Source organism: Ambystoma mexicanum, chromosome 5q (genome assembly GCF_040938575.1).
Source record: "Ambystoma mexicanum isolate Mex_15411 chromosome 5q, UKY_AmexF1_1, whole genome shotgun sequence".
Taxonomy (NCBI): domain Eukaryota; kingdom Metazoa; phylum Chordata; class Amphibia; order Caudata; family Ambystomatidae; genus Ambystoma; species Ambystoma mexicanum.
The window spans coordinates 1,294,117,237-1,294,133,525 of record NC_090933.1 but is presented as its reverse complement, the minus strand read 5'-3'; the positions used below and the strand labels follow the sequence as shown (position 1 = coordinate 1,294,133,525).

The 16,289-nt window shown below is 44.6% G+C and overlaps 1 protein-coding gene across 2 annotated transcripts in view; it reads left to right on the top strand.

Moving 5' to 3' along the window:
- Positions 1–16,289, top strand: part of MROH1 (maestro heat like repeat family member 1) — a 2,813,132-nt gene that overhangs the window by 1,654,428 nt on the left and 1,142,415 nt on the right. For both annotated transcript variants that reach the window (XM_069621886.1, XM_069621885.1), the window contains one exon: positions 2,804–2,936. In XM_069621886.1, the coding sequence (XP_069477987.1) occupies positions 2,804–2,936 (133 nt within the window). The remainder of the gene's footprint in view (positions 1–2,803; positions 2,937–16,289) is intronic.

The following is a 16,289-nucleotide window of genomic DNA, read 5'->3' as shown; positions in this document are numbered from 1 at the left end:
AAGCCAGGCGGAACACGGTACCTTAGGTGGAAAGGATCCTCCAGCGGGTGCAGCTGTTCCGGTTAAAGGTACTACCCTTTGATTCGCGGTAGGGGTGAAACGTGGTATCCCGGTTGCCGGGGTGCTTGGCACAGGCAAGGCGGCCACGAGATGCTCCAGGAAGCGAAAAAAGGAAGCAGACTGGTTATCACCACCAGTCGAAGGAAGAAGACTCTCCGGGCTGGAGATCTCCTCTGTCGTTGGGAAAAGTGGTGAGACGGTTCAGCAGGGCTCCACCGGTTGTGTCGTCGTAGCAGGTCGGCTCAGCTTCTCCCTCGTCGGATTTTTAGGTCCTGTGGCGACTTCTCAAGTTCCAGTCCCCAAAGCCCTGCTTTTATGCAGAAAACCCCCATTCACTCAGCCTAGCTGTCACTCAAACATGCGAAGTGGTGAGCCGGCCGGCTCACTACTTCGGCCAATCAGGACGGAGTGTGACTTGAGTTGCCTTGGCAACTCAGCCCAGGGTGCCTAAATCCCTCTCCACCCCTCCTAAGTACCCCAGACAGAGTGGCACCACTTTGGAGGGCTTCTGTGGAGAAGCCCGCCAAAAAGTGGAACAAAAGGGCTCAACTTGGGTTGGAGTCACAGAAGCGAACACAAGTGCCATTTTAGAACCAAGTTCTGGCAAAACATACCAACCAGAGAATTAATATTAAATGAATAAACCGGCGGTATGTTCGAGGCTATAGGAATTAAATAATTAAAGTTAGTAGCCTCGAACAATGGGAAATCCCATAGAGATATATTTGCGGTCGAATATAAAAAGTAGTATCCACTGCCACCAGCCAAAACTCGATCAGGGGGGACGGAGACGTGCCCCCTCGACTAACAGACCCCGGGGCAATCGAATTGCCCCAGCCAGTACGTCCACAATATGATGGTTTGTACTGGTTCTGTTCAGAATTTGAGACTAGCAAAGTCAATGGTGACTTTACATGCCCTTGGATGCAGTAGTCAGTCCCAGGGTATGGAGTCTATGTTGGGGGGTCACTATGACACTCCTGTGTTACTGCACTGAGGGTGCTGTGTAACACACATCACAAAAACACATGAAGCCCTATGGAGTAAAAGACCCGAATGGCCCATTAAACACATCAAGAGTCAAAGAAACACACTCAAATCATGCCCAAGAGTGAGAGTAAAAGAGTCTCACTCTTGGCAGGAGAAAAAAATAAACCCCAAAAATCCAGCAAAGCTGCTGGGGGACTCACTAGGTTAGGAAATTCAGCCTAAACAGAGAATTCTCCCTAACACAATCTTGTTCTGGTTTTTGTACCTCTGTGACCCCGATAAGAGGCCGCACAGACACACCTCGTGGGTTCATTCGTACCTGCTTTCAATCGGTCCACCACCTCCCTCCAGTACTAAGCTACAACTAGGCAATCCCAAACCATGTGCCACAACCCAGCATGATTTCCTCTGCATCGCGACAGACATGGGAGTGTAGAGTGGTTTATCACGTGTATATTTTCCGGCGTCAAATATACCCTGTGCAAGTAGTAGAATTGGGTGAGTTGCAATCGTGCATTCCTAGTTGTCTGTTTAACCTGTTCCCACATTTGTGTCCATCTCTTCCAAGATAGGTGCTCCCGAGTCCCTTTGCCATCTACTCTTAACCGCCAGCTCCTTGTCCGTTCCCGTTACCTGCAGACCCCCGTAACACCCGGGACACTTTACCACCACCCTCCCCTAGATCTAATAGTGTCTGCATTAGCGGATTCACCTCTGGCTCCTCCGGGATACCGTCCCACAATGCCGCCAGGCGTCTCACCACTTTAGCGTGCCTGAGGAAGTGACCACTCGTCACCTGGTATATTTGTTTCCATTCCTCAAACGTTAGTAATTTGCCTCCCATAAGGAGATCCCCTAGTTTGGTGCTACGTCTCTCCCTTAATGACTTGAGGCCCACACTTTGCAATTCCGTTCTAATGGAAGTGTCAAACCCAATTGGCAATTCCCTGCTATATAGCTCTTTGGCCCGTATTTCTTTTAATAACTTACCCCATACAGTTCTCACCACTTTGAAAACAAGTGTGCCCCTTTCCCTCTATGGGCCCCCACACCAGTTCTGTTTCCTGCCTCTCTGGCTGAATCCCACCCAACAATCCTGTCAGTTCTCCTGTGCTATCACCTGCAGCTGTGCTGGCATAAAATGTAAGAGATGCTTTTCTTGACCCGGATGGTGTGCTTAACCTGTTTGCTTGAGACTTGTGGCATATGCTAGCTCCTCCTCCCCAGTGCTTCCATTCTTTGTTATGTCTATCAACAGGTACGAATGAAAGGAGAACAGAAACATGATTTTTATTACATATTTCCTTCTTGATTGAAACACTTAGTCCGTAGTCCTCCCTCTTTCTCGCTTCTAAATTCAGACTCTTAATTTGCAATGTATAGAGCAATATTCCAACCTTGCCCGTTGTAGGAGTAGAGCTGTCAACATCTTGTGAAGGAGTTAGTTGCAGACTGAGACTACCTGAATACCCAGATATGAGATTTTGTTAATTTCTGTCATATGTACATTCAATAGCTACACCTTCTCCTTTCTTTGGTTCCCCGCTGCACAGAATATGTATCCCTATTGATTGTTGTCCTGCCCTTTTTTACAATCTTCCTACGTTGACAGCTGGTTATGGAGTTACGGAGCCCTGGGCAGGCACATATTCTGAGGGCAAATTGTTCCAAAAAGGTTTTTAGATTAATGTCCGTCCAGAGCACATTGGGTAATGTTTCCATAAAAGTGTTTTTTCCTTCATTATCCTGTCAGAAAACTGGAGCCTCCACTGAGCGATCAAGAGAGGTTTGAGCTCATCAACACTTCGGTTAACTGGGTATTTGCATTGCCGCCTTCTGAAATCCTGAAGGAAAAAGGTGGAAGCCTCAACAATATATCTAAGGAGGTACCTTCTCTCAAATTGCTCTTTCTTTCTTTGCTTCTCATTGAATTGTTTAGATGTGGCTAAATTGCTGAACTTGGTTTCTATCCTATCTTTAACAGTTGATCATACATTTTCTAAAGGGATTGATTTGACAGTAAAAATATGGATTTTATTCTGGTTCATATAGTTTATGGTCTGTCAATGTGGCTACAAACTTAGGCAGATATCATTCATAATCGTGGCAGTTGTAGAAGCCAATTGAACACCTCTCGCAGGATGAGGCAGATAATCGCATTGGCCCTCATTATGAGGTTGGTGATGAGAATGGTGTTAATTCAGCCAGGCAGAATTACTGTTACTGCCGAGCATCCCGGCGGAATGTCTGCCGAATCAAGAGTAGGCAGGGTGCGCACCACACATCATCAGTAACGGTAATTCTGCCATTATTTGGTTGAATTACTGTTCAAGCCGAATGTTGACGGAATTACCCAACGGTAATTCCTCTGGCAGAATTAGCGCTAAACGGGAACTCGTCAAGATGTGAACGGGCAGTTCGCAGGCGACCATCTTTAAAAACTCAATCCATTTAAAATCACGATGGTGCATCCGGGAAGTGCATGGAAGTGCCATGCTGTTGTGCTGGTGACTCTGGGTTCTGGAATTGTGTGATCTGAAATCATCGTTCTACCTGCAGCTTGCGGACTTTATGCGCAAGAGGAAACACAGCCTTTTACTGCTGCGGCGAAACGCAGACAACGAACTACCTTAAGAAGTAATTACTTTACTGGGACCTCTTGCCATTTGTTTTCCTTGTTTTCCAAAGTAGGTCGCAAAGGAGGACGCTACTCACATTGCTTTCTTCTTCTTTTCCCAGCAACACCCTGCGACATCTAGCCCCTCCCCTCTCTCCCAGGCACGTTACAATACCCGCGTGCATGCGCATCCGCGCGCGCATCCGGGAAGTGCACGGAAGTGCTGTGCTGTTGTGCTGTTTGGCTGGTGAGCGGGTGTGGGGGTGTATGTTGGACAAATATTGCTCTCACAGGAAGTTTTGCTCGTAGTTGTTTAATCCACCACAACTGTACTTTCTTTGTGGGGCAATTTGCTTTTTTGTTGTGGTGTAAGTGAAATGGCCACTCGATTACGTAGCGGCCACATTGAAACACTATCTTCTATTAAAGTATGAAAGACTATGAGCAAAAAAGACGATATAGACAGTGCGAATACTGTACAGCTTGATAAAACAATCAATAGGGCTGACGCTTCAGTATGCAAAGTTGAAAATATGTCTGTAGAAAAGGGTAAAGGATATACTGCCCAAGCTAACTTACGAAAAAGTTTCCTGAGTATGCTTGAGGCAGATGACAGCACCACTCTTGGTGCTATAGAAGAGATTCATAGAGGTTCCCCCTCCGATGTATCTATCCTGGCTCCTGCTGTTCTGATTGAGTTAGAAAAGAGGGTCTTACTCTCTGCTGAACCATCAACGCCTGTCACTACCAGAGTAGGTCGCAAGGACAGAGTACACTTGCACTTCGAACCCCAAACAATAGTAGTGCCATCTAAGCAGGACGTTGAAGATTCGGCTAAAAATATGACATTGTCCAACAAAGGCAAAATGAAAAATCTGGTGGGCAAAGAGCTAAAACTAGCTTCCTCCCCTGAGATACAGAGAGACGCTCATTCTATCTCACCTGTTGTGAATCATGCTGCATCTTCCCTTCCTGAAACACAGAGAGATGGGCAACCTACCTCCTCCGGTAAGGGGTTTTCTTTGGGACAAAGCGTAAACTCTAATACTTTATCAGAGGACTTACACATTTTTGAAACATCATTTCCAGTGATCTCACGCATATTAAATTTATTGGATCGTGGCCACGATTACACTCATTATGAGTTACGCGACATCAAGACTGCGCAAGCAGTGATGTTAGCCAAACTGAATAAACTTGAGGGATTCATTTTTGCAGAGAATTATAGAAAGGAAGGAGGATGTATCTCTCCAGTCTCTGCTACGAACAACGGTTTTTCAATAGCAACTCAAACAGATTCAGCAATCACACTAAGTGAGCCGGTGATCAGCACTGCAGAACAACCTCAAGCGATTAGCTCTGTCGAACAACCTCCAGTTTTTCAATTTCCCCAATCATTTGCACAAACCCTTAATGCACCAAAACTTATGATTCCAATTCAAATTCTTACATATTCTCAGCTTTGTCAGACTGTGGCCGCTCATGCTGAAAAAATTAAGCAACTGCTATTCTTCAATCAAGTAAATGAGGGAGATTCTATTTTACCAACTATACCCCATGATAATCCAACTAACGAGCTCAAATTCCCACATCCAGATAGTCCTTCGGCACTAACGGCCATTCTGGATCATTCTTTTTCAAATGAAATCCCAAATGTTGATGCTCAAGTGTTGGAGAAGGAGAATGCTGACCCTAAACCTCAAAAACATTTTGCCTCACGCAAAGAAAAAAGATTATTCATACGGGCGATGAAATAGACTTAAAACACGTAAGGCAGCTGAAGCTAAAAAAGTAAATGATCAGAAAAAAACAAAAATAATAATAACAAGTTCTAAGCCTAGTGGGGATGATGAGAACATTAAGAGAGTGACAAACGAGAAGCATAATATTACAAGTGATTGTCTGCAATCTAATCCTTCAACTTCGCCCTACATTGACATGGGGATCGATGTAGAAGAATTAACTTCTGAAAGTAGAATCGCATTGCAAGCTCAACTCACTACGGGTACAAGTAGGGGTAACAAGGCAAGTGCACCAGTACCTTGTCTAATAAGTAAAGAAAGGAAAGCTGTAGCTGCACTACCTCCTACGATCCCACAGCAAACATTGTTATCTACCTTCTACAAACCCACCTCGAATAAAAAAACTAACCTAAGTCTAAATCACTCAAGTTCCACTGCTGGGGACGGCGCAAATCACGCTAGCAAGAAACCTTTTGTTAAGATGCGAATCCTCAGGAAGATCTAATGGAACGCTCTTCCAACCAACAGCATCATCCATCTAATGACTATCTAGACAGAGAGGAGTTAATTGACAAAAACAAATCTGTCTCTCTCTATAAATACACCAAGAAACTGACTTCCGATTCTCATCAAATGTCAGAGAACAAGGTGGATGCTGCATCAATAAACGATGAAAGGAAATTAGCCAATGAAGAAGATTCTATTGAATCTAAACAGGTCTCTTCTACCCTAGGATGGATTAGTGCGTCTAAACAGATCTTTTATGCTTCACACTTTCCAGAAATTTCCAGCACTTAGATCTTTAGTTTCTAATGACATTATGTGGATTACGCTTCCTCCCATTAACAATTATAGAATGGTACTGCAATTGCAGTCAACAATAATTGCTGAATTAATTTGGGCTCATAAAAGGGAACTAAAAATGCTAGGATTAGCTGTGCATTCCCTAACTTCAATTGATGAAGCTAAAATATTCAACAAAACTCCTATTGTAGCTACACAGACTCCTAAGATTGCGTCACTTGGTACTAATTCTCTACAAAACTCAGAGGCTTAAGTAATAGCACAACTTGCAGCCATTTCCGCTACCACAAAAGATTGGTCTTGGCTGTCAGTGATGCTAAATGCTAAGGAAGAACAAAAAATAGCGCCCTAATAGTAGCTATATTGGGCTCAGAGTGATGTTGTGGAACTCGTGCGGAAGCAGGAACCTACTAACTTGGGCAAAAAGCTTTCCTGGCCCGCCAGACTATGACATCATCTTGTGCCAAGAAACAATGACAAATAAGCAAATTCAGCTCAATAGTTTTACTTCCTTTCAAATGGAAGCGAACGTTGGGGCAAAAGGGAGACCGTCAGGGGGGATTGCAGTCTTTATTAGTGACCGACTTCAATTCTCTATCATAATGACTAAAAAAACTCAGGGTTTTGTGGCCGTAATTATGAAGATGGGAACAGGTAATTTTGATATTTTCTTAATAATATCAATATACTTTAATCCCCCTCAGATGTCTATGGACACTTTTCTGGAAAATTTGCAAAACTTATTTTGTGAGGTATTTCCCATGTATCCTTAATGTAAAGTAATCTTGGGTGGGGACTTTAATGCGGATTGTACAAAGTACACCAATCCAGTAGCGAACTTATATGGGAAGGATAATTTATCTCCTGCATCCAGGCGAGGCGAATCAATTTACAATCTTTTGAGTCAGTGGGATATCGCACTAATTCCATTTAATCGTAAAGGTTTTGGTTACACTTGGAAACAAAATCTTATGACTTCTTGTATTGATTATATTGCAATGACGAATGAACTAGCAATGTTATCTAGCGAAGTTGAAAGTACTAATTCGGATATTAGTGATCATGTATTATCAATTCAAATACCGATTCCAACTCTAGAAAGTGACCCTACGCATATATTTATTGAAGGGGATCGGCCAGGGGCCTCTCTGAGGTGGAATCCACTGATTTAAAAAAAAAACTAAATGTGATTATTGCAAGGCGTCTTAATGAAATGACAAATGTGTGTATTACTGATGATATCAACTTGTTTACCTCTGGTGAAATCGTGCAAATTATTAAGGCTGCAATTATTGATTTGGTGTACATATACAAGCAACGTAACAAAGCAGCAAATCAAACACATTCAACCACTAACACGATCAGAATATTGATTAAGAAAAATAATGCTGATGTTAGGACTCTCAAACGGTGTCAGCTCAAAGAATCAGAATATCAAACTCTAAAAATAAAAAAATCGTAAATAAATGTCAAAATAGTATTAAGAATCATATAAGGTTTTTACACAATTACACCAACCAGGAAATGATTAAGAGTTTACGTTGGAACGACAGACGATCAACTTGGGCTCTATTAAGGGGTGACGATGCCGTAGTGAGATGTAAACAATCCTCTAATATCTCTGAAGAAGCCTGGACATTATGTTTTAAGACCAAATTCACACTTACCACGAGATTTGAGAATTATAAATACAAGATATGTGATGATAATATGGAAGGCTTAAAGGGCTGGTCCTTGGAGGACATAATATGGGGAATTAACAAACGAAATAATTCAAAAGCTCCTGGGCACGACTGCGTCCCGCATTGTGCTCTAAAATCTAATCCTGAACTGTGGGGACCAATGTTGAAAATACAATATGATGAGATTTGCACAACTATGGCAATGCCCAGCTCATGGCTTAAATCAATTATTGTGCCTATTTACAAAAAAGGGCCAAAAAATGAACCTAACAGCTTTCAGCCGATAGCGCTCATTGATGCAGGGGCCAAAGTATTTGCCGTCCTATTACTCCAAGAACTTAAAGTATACATTCAGGAAAACTCTATCTTATCGAGATTTCAGATTGGCTTTCGTGCAGGTATGGGCACCGCAATAAATGCAACTGTCCTAGCCCACATTCTTAAGCAAACGAAATTGCCTAATGCGGCAACCTTATATATGGCATCAGTTGATCTTTCCGCCGCCTTTGACTGTGTGATTCGTTCTTTCCTGTGGGGAAAGCTCGAGAGTATGGGTATCCCTTCTCATCTTATTTCAATGATTGCAAAACTACACCAGGATACCTGCTATATGGTAAGAATTGATGGTACTGGGGCTACTACACAACCGATTGCCACCGAGGTGGGGGTTAAACAGGGCTGCAATCTGGCGGCGACCCTGTTTAACCTCTACCTCTGTGACATAGAACAAATTTGGCACAATGAAATTTGCTATCCTGCTAAACTTGGGCATCTTCGATTACAATGGATGGCATTTGCTGATGACGTGTTGATTTTTGATCAAACTCCATATGGCCTTCAGAAAAAATTGGACATTTTCTCGGAATACTTATTCAAACACAATCTCCAGTGTAATGTGAATAAATCTAATATACTAATATTCAAAAACTTGAAAAAGAAGTAGTATTCTGTGAAATGGTCCATTGATAGTCATGAAATAAATATTGCCTCGAATTTAAAATATCTGGGTTAGGATGTTTCTGACTCTAATTCAAAAAAATTATGGAGGAAAAATCTAAATTCAAAGATTCTGGTACTTGGTTCTCAGATGAGGATAGTATATATGCAATTTTGCAAATTCTCAATGGGACCATTATTTGAATTTTACCTCTTAAAAGTCGAAGCCATTCTGTTGTATGGGCTGGACTTGTGCTTACTAGATATTGAGGGAATTCTTTATCAGATCCAGGGTGTTTTATGGAAGACTACTTTAAGAATGCCCAAATCACTTCCGAATTGCATTTTAAGACAAGAGCTTGGTCTAACTGCCTTATCAGCCAGATACCAGTGGAGACAGTTATCCAATCTCGCAAAAATGTTATATCCACCAGCAAACTCGCTATATGAGGACTTCTGTAGAATGCTTCGCACAGGAAATCCAGTCTCGGTTGGAATGTTCCTCCAGCGGATGACCAATATTTTCGATCAACTTGCGCTAAAACCTATAGATCTTGAATTTTGTTGTGCATTTGTGAAAAAACGTTTATTTGAGCTTGACTGGGCAAATACCTTGACTGAAATGCACACTAAAAAATCGTATTCCAAAGCATTGACCTTTGCTGCAGCTAGGACACAGCGCAGACCATATTTGCTGAAATTTCCTTCTAGCAAATTACGTAACCTATATCTAAGATTTAAGCTTAATCAATTACATACTTTAGAAAAAATTGCAGTATGGAAAAAGGATTGTGACTCAAACGGCACATTATTATGTCCTTTTTGCGGTGATGGTACGATGAATGAAACACTTAAGCATTTAATATTGGAATGTCAATTCTTCGAGGTATTGCGCTTCGAAATGTTTGGGACCACTCTGAACTCGAGGGAATGGTGTTGGAAAACATTCATGTGGGGTGTTTCGCCCAAAGCGGACTTAGCATTTACCACATTTTTGGTTATTTTGGAACAAGAATTGGACACTAAATATTTGGTGAATGCGAAAGAAGATAGGATTTTCTTGAAATAATATTTTCTTAATTGTGCACTGATTAATGATGTAGAACCTATCTTTATACGGTAAAGTCTTTAGTATTCATTATGCATAGTGTGTATAAGAACTGCTTAAAAATAGTATTTTGTTATTGAAATTGTTTAGTGGTTTAACAATGTGTTATACTGTTGTGAAATACTTTTAAGTGTATTGACATGAATTGAAATTTGTATTTACTTCAAATGGAATGAAACTTCATGTACTGGAGGAAACGTTCTCCTCAATTTTATTTTGTACAGATGAAACCTATGTTGTAACAGTTTGTACAACAAACTAATAAACAACTTTTAATTAAAAAAAAAAAAAGAAAATCACGATTGAAGTGCCATCCACCCGCACAAGACACAAAAAACATGTCAGGCGGCAAAGAAAAGGTCCCTGAAATGTTTCCATGCAAGCAGGAGCTCATTGAGCTTGCGGTGCAGGTGGTGGCCCATGCAGAGGAGCTGTATGAGTCGCAAAAACATACAGCAGTGCAAGAACGCCATCTAGGCATAAATCGGGGAGAAGGTGGTGGCCATAGGACATGTCCGATGGGACAGTGAGGACAAGCAAAAGAGGTGGAATAACCTTAAAGCCTGAGTTTGCACCCTCATCTCCAAACACCACCAGGAGACGCAGCCACTGGTGGAGGAACAGTTTCCCCTCTGCATCTGACTCTCTGGGCGAGACGATGAGTAAATTCCTCCACATGGCGCGCCTGAATGCTGTGGGTTCGGCAGAGGTCTGAGCCAGCAGCCAGGAAGACCCAGATGATTACATGAGTGAATGATGGTCCATTGCCCAACAACCCCAATAGAATGTTACATACGTACGCTTTCATGCATCTAGCTGAGAGTAACCCACACAATGCACAAGCCATCAATGTGACACCACAGGTCAGTACATCAGGAGGCATGGAAGGTGTGAACCCCCTTAAAAACCATGTAGCATGAAGAGGCCATGATGTAGGACACATACAACTACCATGTAACAGCAAGTATCATGGACAGATGCCCAATTGCATGTCACACCACCACCACCACCACCACCCCTTGCATGCCCATCACCAATGTACAGACACATCAGCCTTGTAACGAATAGCAAGCAGTCAACGCCACTTGAAGTATGTCTCAAACGTACAACTAGCGCAACAGACCAGTGCTGCAAGGCCTCCATGAAGATTGTGTCCCACCTAATATCCCAATCACACCGCCACAGCTTGCAGCGCGTCCCCCCTGCTGACACCACAGCAGGATACGCAAGCAGCATTGGGTCTGCCCTTCATGGGCACATGTGCACTTGACACCACAGTCCAAGCAAGGCACACATTCACAACAGTCCATATGCAAAGACAACCATACTGTCTGCCACATGACGTATGCTCCCCATGGGGCCCTAGCACCCTGTGACACCATAGTACATAGAACACTATGTGAGAGCATATTCTATATATATTGATGCACTATTTCCTGTCTCCTAACAGGCACCCAAGACACCCATGACCCAATGGAAGGCAGCAGCTTTTCTGGCACATCCATCCCAGGAGGTGGCAGAAAGGCCACAGGACATGCCGCACCCAGGAAGGGGTGTGCCCACAAGACACCCAAAACACCCTTGTCAAAGGGCACTACTTCTGCCACCTATGGGGCCACTGACACACCTGCCACGATCGTGCCCCCACTCCGGCCATGATGGAGGCTGCAGGACCTCCCACCTCTGAGTCACTTGGTGGATGATTGCAAAGAGGTATCCCACCATGCTCTGCAATCGTTCTGGATATAGTAAATTGGGTTGGTTGGGCGATGAGGTCAGCAACAGTGATACGTAGGCAAGCCTACTTGCACAGTTCAGGTTTTGCCCCTAATTTTCAGAACAAGCTGTTGGGCATTGCCTTTGATGGAAAACATCTCTTTGGCTCCAAGGCCAATGAATCCTTGTAAACATTCAGAGACCAAGGTGGCTGCGAAGTAGCTGGGCCTGGCCGTTCAGCAACCAGCAAAATGTTCCTTCAGCATTTCCTCCATGGGTAGAGGCTACTGGCGGTTTGCCCCGTTTGTAAGGAAGACTCAGCCCACACAACCTAAGCAGGGGCAGAGGTGTTTCCCGTGCTCCGGTACGGTCAGGGGAGCCTCTAGGGGCCAGCAGTCTTCAGCGGCAGTGGAGTCAGCTCCGGCCTCAAAACCGCTTTGAGTTCTCCCCCCATTTTTCCCCGGTTGGTGTGAGGATTGGAGAGCATGTGCCATGGTGGCGAGAGGTAACATCAGACGCCTGGGCAGTGCAGCTCGTCCAATGGGGTTACTCTGTCTTTCTTGTGGTGGCTGCCAGACAGACCACGCCCGCCCCTCTGCAACTGGAACAGGAGCTCCGGGAAGAACTGAAAGCCCTGTTTATTGAAGGGTGCCGTGGAAGAGGAACCTCCTGAGCAGAGAGGATCGGGGAGGTATTCTTGGTATTTCCTGGTACCCAAGAAGGGAGGACGACTGCGTCCCATTGTGGACCTTAGGGGCTTGAACAAGTACCTGAGGAAGGACAAATTCAAGATGGTGATGCTCGGATAAATTCTCCAGGCTCTTCTGTCTCAGGATTGGTTGTTGTCGTTGGATCATCAGAATGCGTTCTTCCATGTGCCTATTCACACCTGCACGGGATGTTCTTGAGATTCCTCATGGGGGACAAGCACTACCTGTTCAAGGTGCTCCCCTTTGGTTTGATCTCCGCTCCCAGGGTTTTCATCAAGCTAATGGCAGTAGTAGCCGCGCACCTGAGGAGATCCTGAGGAGATCCGGCGTTAATGTGTTCCCATACTTGGACGACTGGTTGATATGAGAGAAATCGGCAGAGTAAGTTTAGTCTTATCTTTAGGACACTTGTTCACTACTGCACAAGCTGGGCTTCTCCTTGAATCTTCAAAGTCTTGCACGATACCTGCGCAGAGTCTCCAGTTATTCAGAGCTGTCCTGGACACTCGGAGAAGGGAAAGGCTTCCCTCCAGAGGTGAGTCTCCAGTATAAAGCAGATGGTCTATCTGTTCCAGAACCACTTCAGCTTGCCAGTGGTCCCCTTCTCTGCCTTCTGAGCTTCATGGCATTCTGCATATTTCTGGTGCCAGAGGCCAGGCTGAGAATGCGTTCTCTACAGTGACTACTAAGGAGTCGGTGGTCCCAGTACTTTGGCTTCCTGAAGGATGTTCTCAGCGTGTCGAGGTTGGTGGCCAGCAATCTTTCTTGGTGGGCCAGCAAGGACAACATGAAGGTGGGGAAAACCTTCTGGCCTTCGTGGCCTCAGGCCAGGGTAATCTCAATGCATCATTGAAAGGTTGTGGTGCTCACTGCGACGATCTGCAGGTGAGCGGCCTTTGGTCAGCTGTGGAGAGCCGTTGGTACATCAATAGGTTGGGGCTGCAAGCTATCAGGCTAGCACTGAAAGCTTTTGCGCCCTCTCTCATAGGGAAACATGTCAAAATTATGGCAGACAACACCATGGCCATGTATAAAAAGCAGGAAGGCGACTCGTCACTGCTCCTATTCGGGGAGGGTATACAGCTGTGGTTCTGGTTGCTGGAGAACCAGATCTCCATCTCAGCAGTGCATCTGGCGGGGACAGATAAGACTGGTGGATGCTCTGAGCAGGCAGAGCATGATCTCATATGAGTGGGAGGTGTCGGGAAGTTCTCAAGGAGATCTTCGCTCAAGGGGGGTACCCTATCAGTGGATCTCTTTGCAACATGTCCAAAATAAAGTGCAAACAGTTCTATTCAAGGGAATTCCTGGCAAGAGGCGTACTGGGGGATGCTTTCCTGGTGGGTTGAAGTGGATCTTCGACCTCTACTATGCCTTCCCACTAGATTCCTGTGATCCCGTGGGTTCTCAGGAGGTTGAGTAGGTTTCAAACGACCATATCTTGATCACCCTGGATTGAGTGAGGAAAACATGGTACCTAGAACTTCTGCCCACCTCTCCAGGTTGCCTCGGTGGCCGGACCGCTACCCGAACCCGGAGTCCCTCAACCTACATGTGTTATGTTATTTGGCATTTATATAGTGCTCTATATATCATTGGTATGACCTCAAAGCGCTTGTGGGTTGAACGCCCTCAGGGACCGTAGTCCAGGTCAGTCGAGAGAGTAGGGTATCATAGGGTGCTTGGGTGCACTCAATATGTGACGGGCTAATGTGATTGCCTGATGGTAGCTGCATCCTAAAATTAGTTGTGCTGGTATTGAGATCAGTTAAATGTGTGCAGTCTGGAGGTTGGTCTCCGAGACTGGATTCTTGCGGCATTGGGCCTGTGTAAAACGCTTGTGTGCAGCTAGGCCGATTTTTCGTGGGGTATAGCTGCGTTCTAGCAGGATGTTGAGTATTGTTTGTATGTGAGCAGCTAGGCCGAAATTGATCGAGGGGTGTAGCTGTGCTCTATTGTGTGTTGGTGTAGAGTAGAGAGTGAGCATAGTGATAGGAGATATGAGTGTCTGGAGTAGAGATTTTATTCTTGTTGCGGATTTTACATGTTGCGCGATAGCAGCATTTAGAGTGACTTATTGGTCGCTTTCAGTGGTGTCATTGCTTGATATCTCCTCAAACATATGTCTGCAGGTTACAGGGTGTCAACGACCCTAGATGATCTTAATCAGGTTTATGGAAAGAGCCAGGTTTTTAGAGCTTTGTGGAAGGCCATGTAGTCTTGGATGTGTCGAATGTGTGGGGGGGAGGGAGTTCCACAGAGTTGGAGCCAAGGTTGAGAAGGCGGATCCTCCAATCCTGGTTGAATTGGAGGTTGGAATCACTAGTAAGAGCGCAATGCTTGATGTTAGGGTACGTGATGGGAGGTAGGGTTTTATCTTCTCTTGTAGGTACGTTGGTCCGGTCTTGTGCACTGCTCGGTGGGTAATGCATAAGGTTTTCAGGTGGCTCTTCGTCCGACAGGGAGCCAGTGGAGGGTGCGGAAAACGAGAGAGATGTGGTCTCTGTATACCAGGGCGAGAAGGTGTTTGGCGGCAGCGTTCTGAGCTCTTTGGAGTTTGTTGGTATGCCGGTGCTCCCAGGTATGAGGAGTTGGCATAGTCTTATGGTCAACTTCTGACATTTATGCTATGTTGTCAAGTCACTTATAGAAGTAAACAAGTGCTTTGTCTTCCACCATGCTCCACCACAATTCACTACCCCAGTAGCATGCTTGGCACAGTTTCCTGGCACGATAAATGGCAGTGGTGGATGGCAGGCATTACAAATCCAGCACTCATGGTCACCATCTTACAAAGACAGTGTGACGGACTAGTCACTCTAACCTTTTTTTTTTTTCAATATTTTATTTATTCATTTAGTACCTTTAGTACCTGCAAACTCTGAAAGAGGGAATAAGAGCGGGCGCCTGCTACCTTTTTAGTAAATTCTTTGCAAGGAATTTGGGGTTGGTTTTAGGCAGAATCCTGTGCAGTGCCCTTAGGGACCTCTACACACAATTAAGACTACAGGTGGCAATACAAGTTTTTTCCTTTGGTACAAGCCTGTACTACTATGTTAAAGTGGTAGCAGTAGCGGAACAGCCAGGCTTATCTCAAGAGATTATGAGCAGTAGCAGAGATTACACAAAGGGACCACAATTACTGTGACTCAAGCAAACACTGACTCAGGGTTTCAGGTAAAAAAAAATATAAGTACATTTATTTTTAAACCATTTGTCATAAACACAACACTTCTGTTAATTCGAAAACCACATACTACAACTAACCAATTCACTTTGTACAGTATACTTCAAGGTAAGTACCCTGTGTTTTAGCGGGCCGGTGTTATGGAACAAAAGACATTACCGGGAATACACTTGCGATCACTTTTTGACAGTAATGACAGTTCGGTCTTAATAAAGAAACGCGTATCCGCGGCAAGAGATGTTACCGGGGCAAAAACTCTTAGCACCTTAGATACCCAGAGAGAGTTGGGGGCAAAAATCATAGGCAATACTTTTGTCAAGGCAGACAGATTCAGAGAACACTTTTAGACAGAAATTCAAAAGTCAATAGGCCGGAGCCAGGGTCAAGTGGAACCGGGTTCCTGTTGTCGAGGATCACACAGTCAGATAGTTCACGATTCTGCAGAGCCAGGTAGCTTAGATATGGTCAACAGAGGAAGCAAAGGTTATAAGAAGGAGGGAAGACAAGGGCAAGCCTTGGAGACGAAGAAAAAGGGATTCACCCAGATTCCTCAAGCAGAACACAGTACCTTATTCAAGGAAGAAGCTGGTGCCACGGCAGTTGTTCCTGGCAGTTTCCTGCAGACCCTTGGTTCCTGGAGCTTTGATCCGAAGGAGGACGTCTGGAGGGGTCTGCACCACACCGGGCGGAAGCCGGCAGCAGCGACAGTGAATAAAAGGTGTGCTCCTAAAAAAACA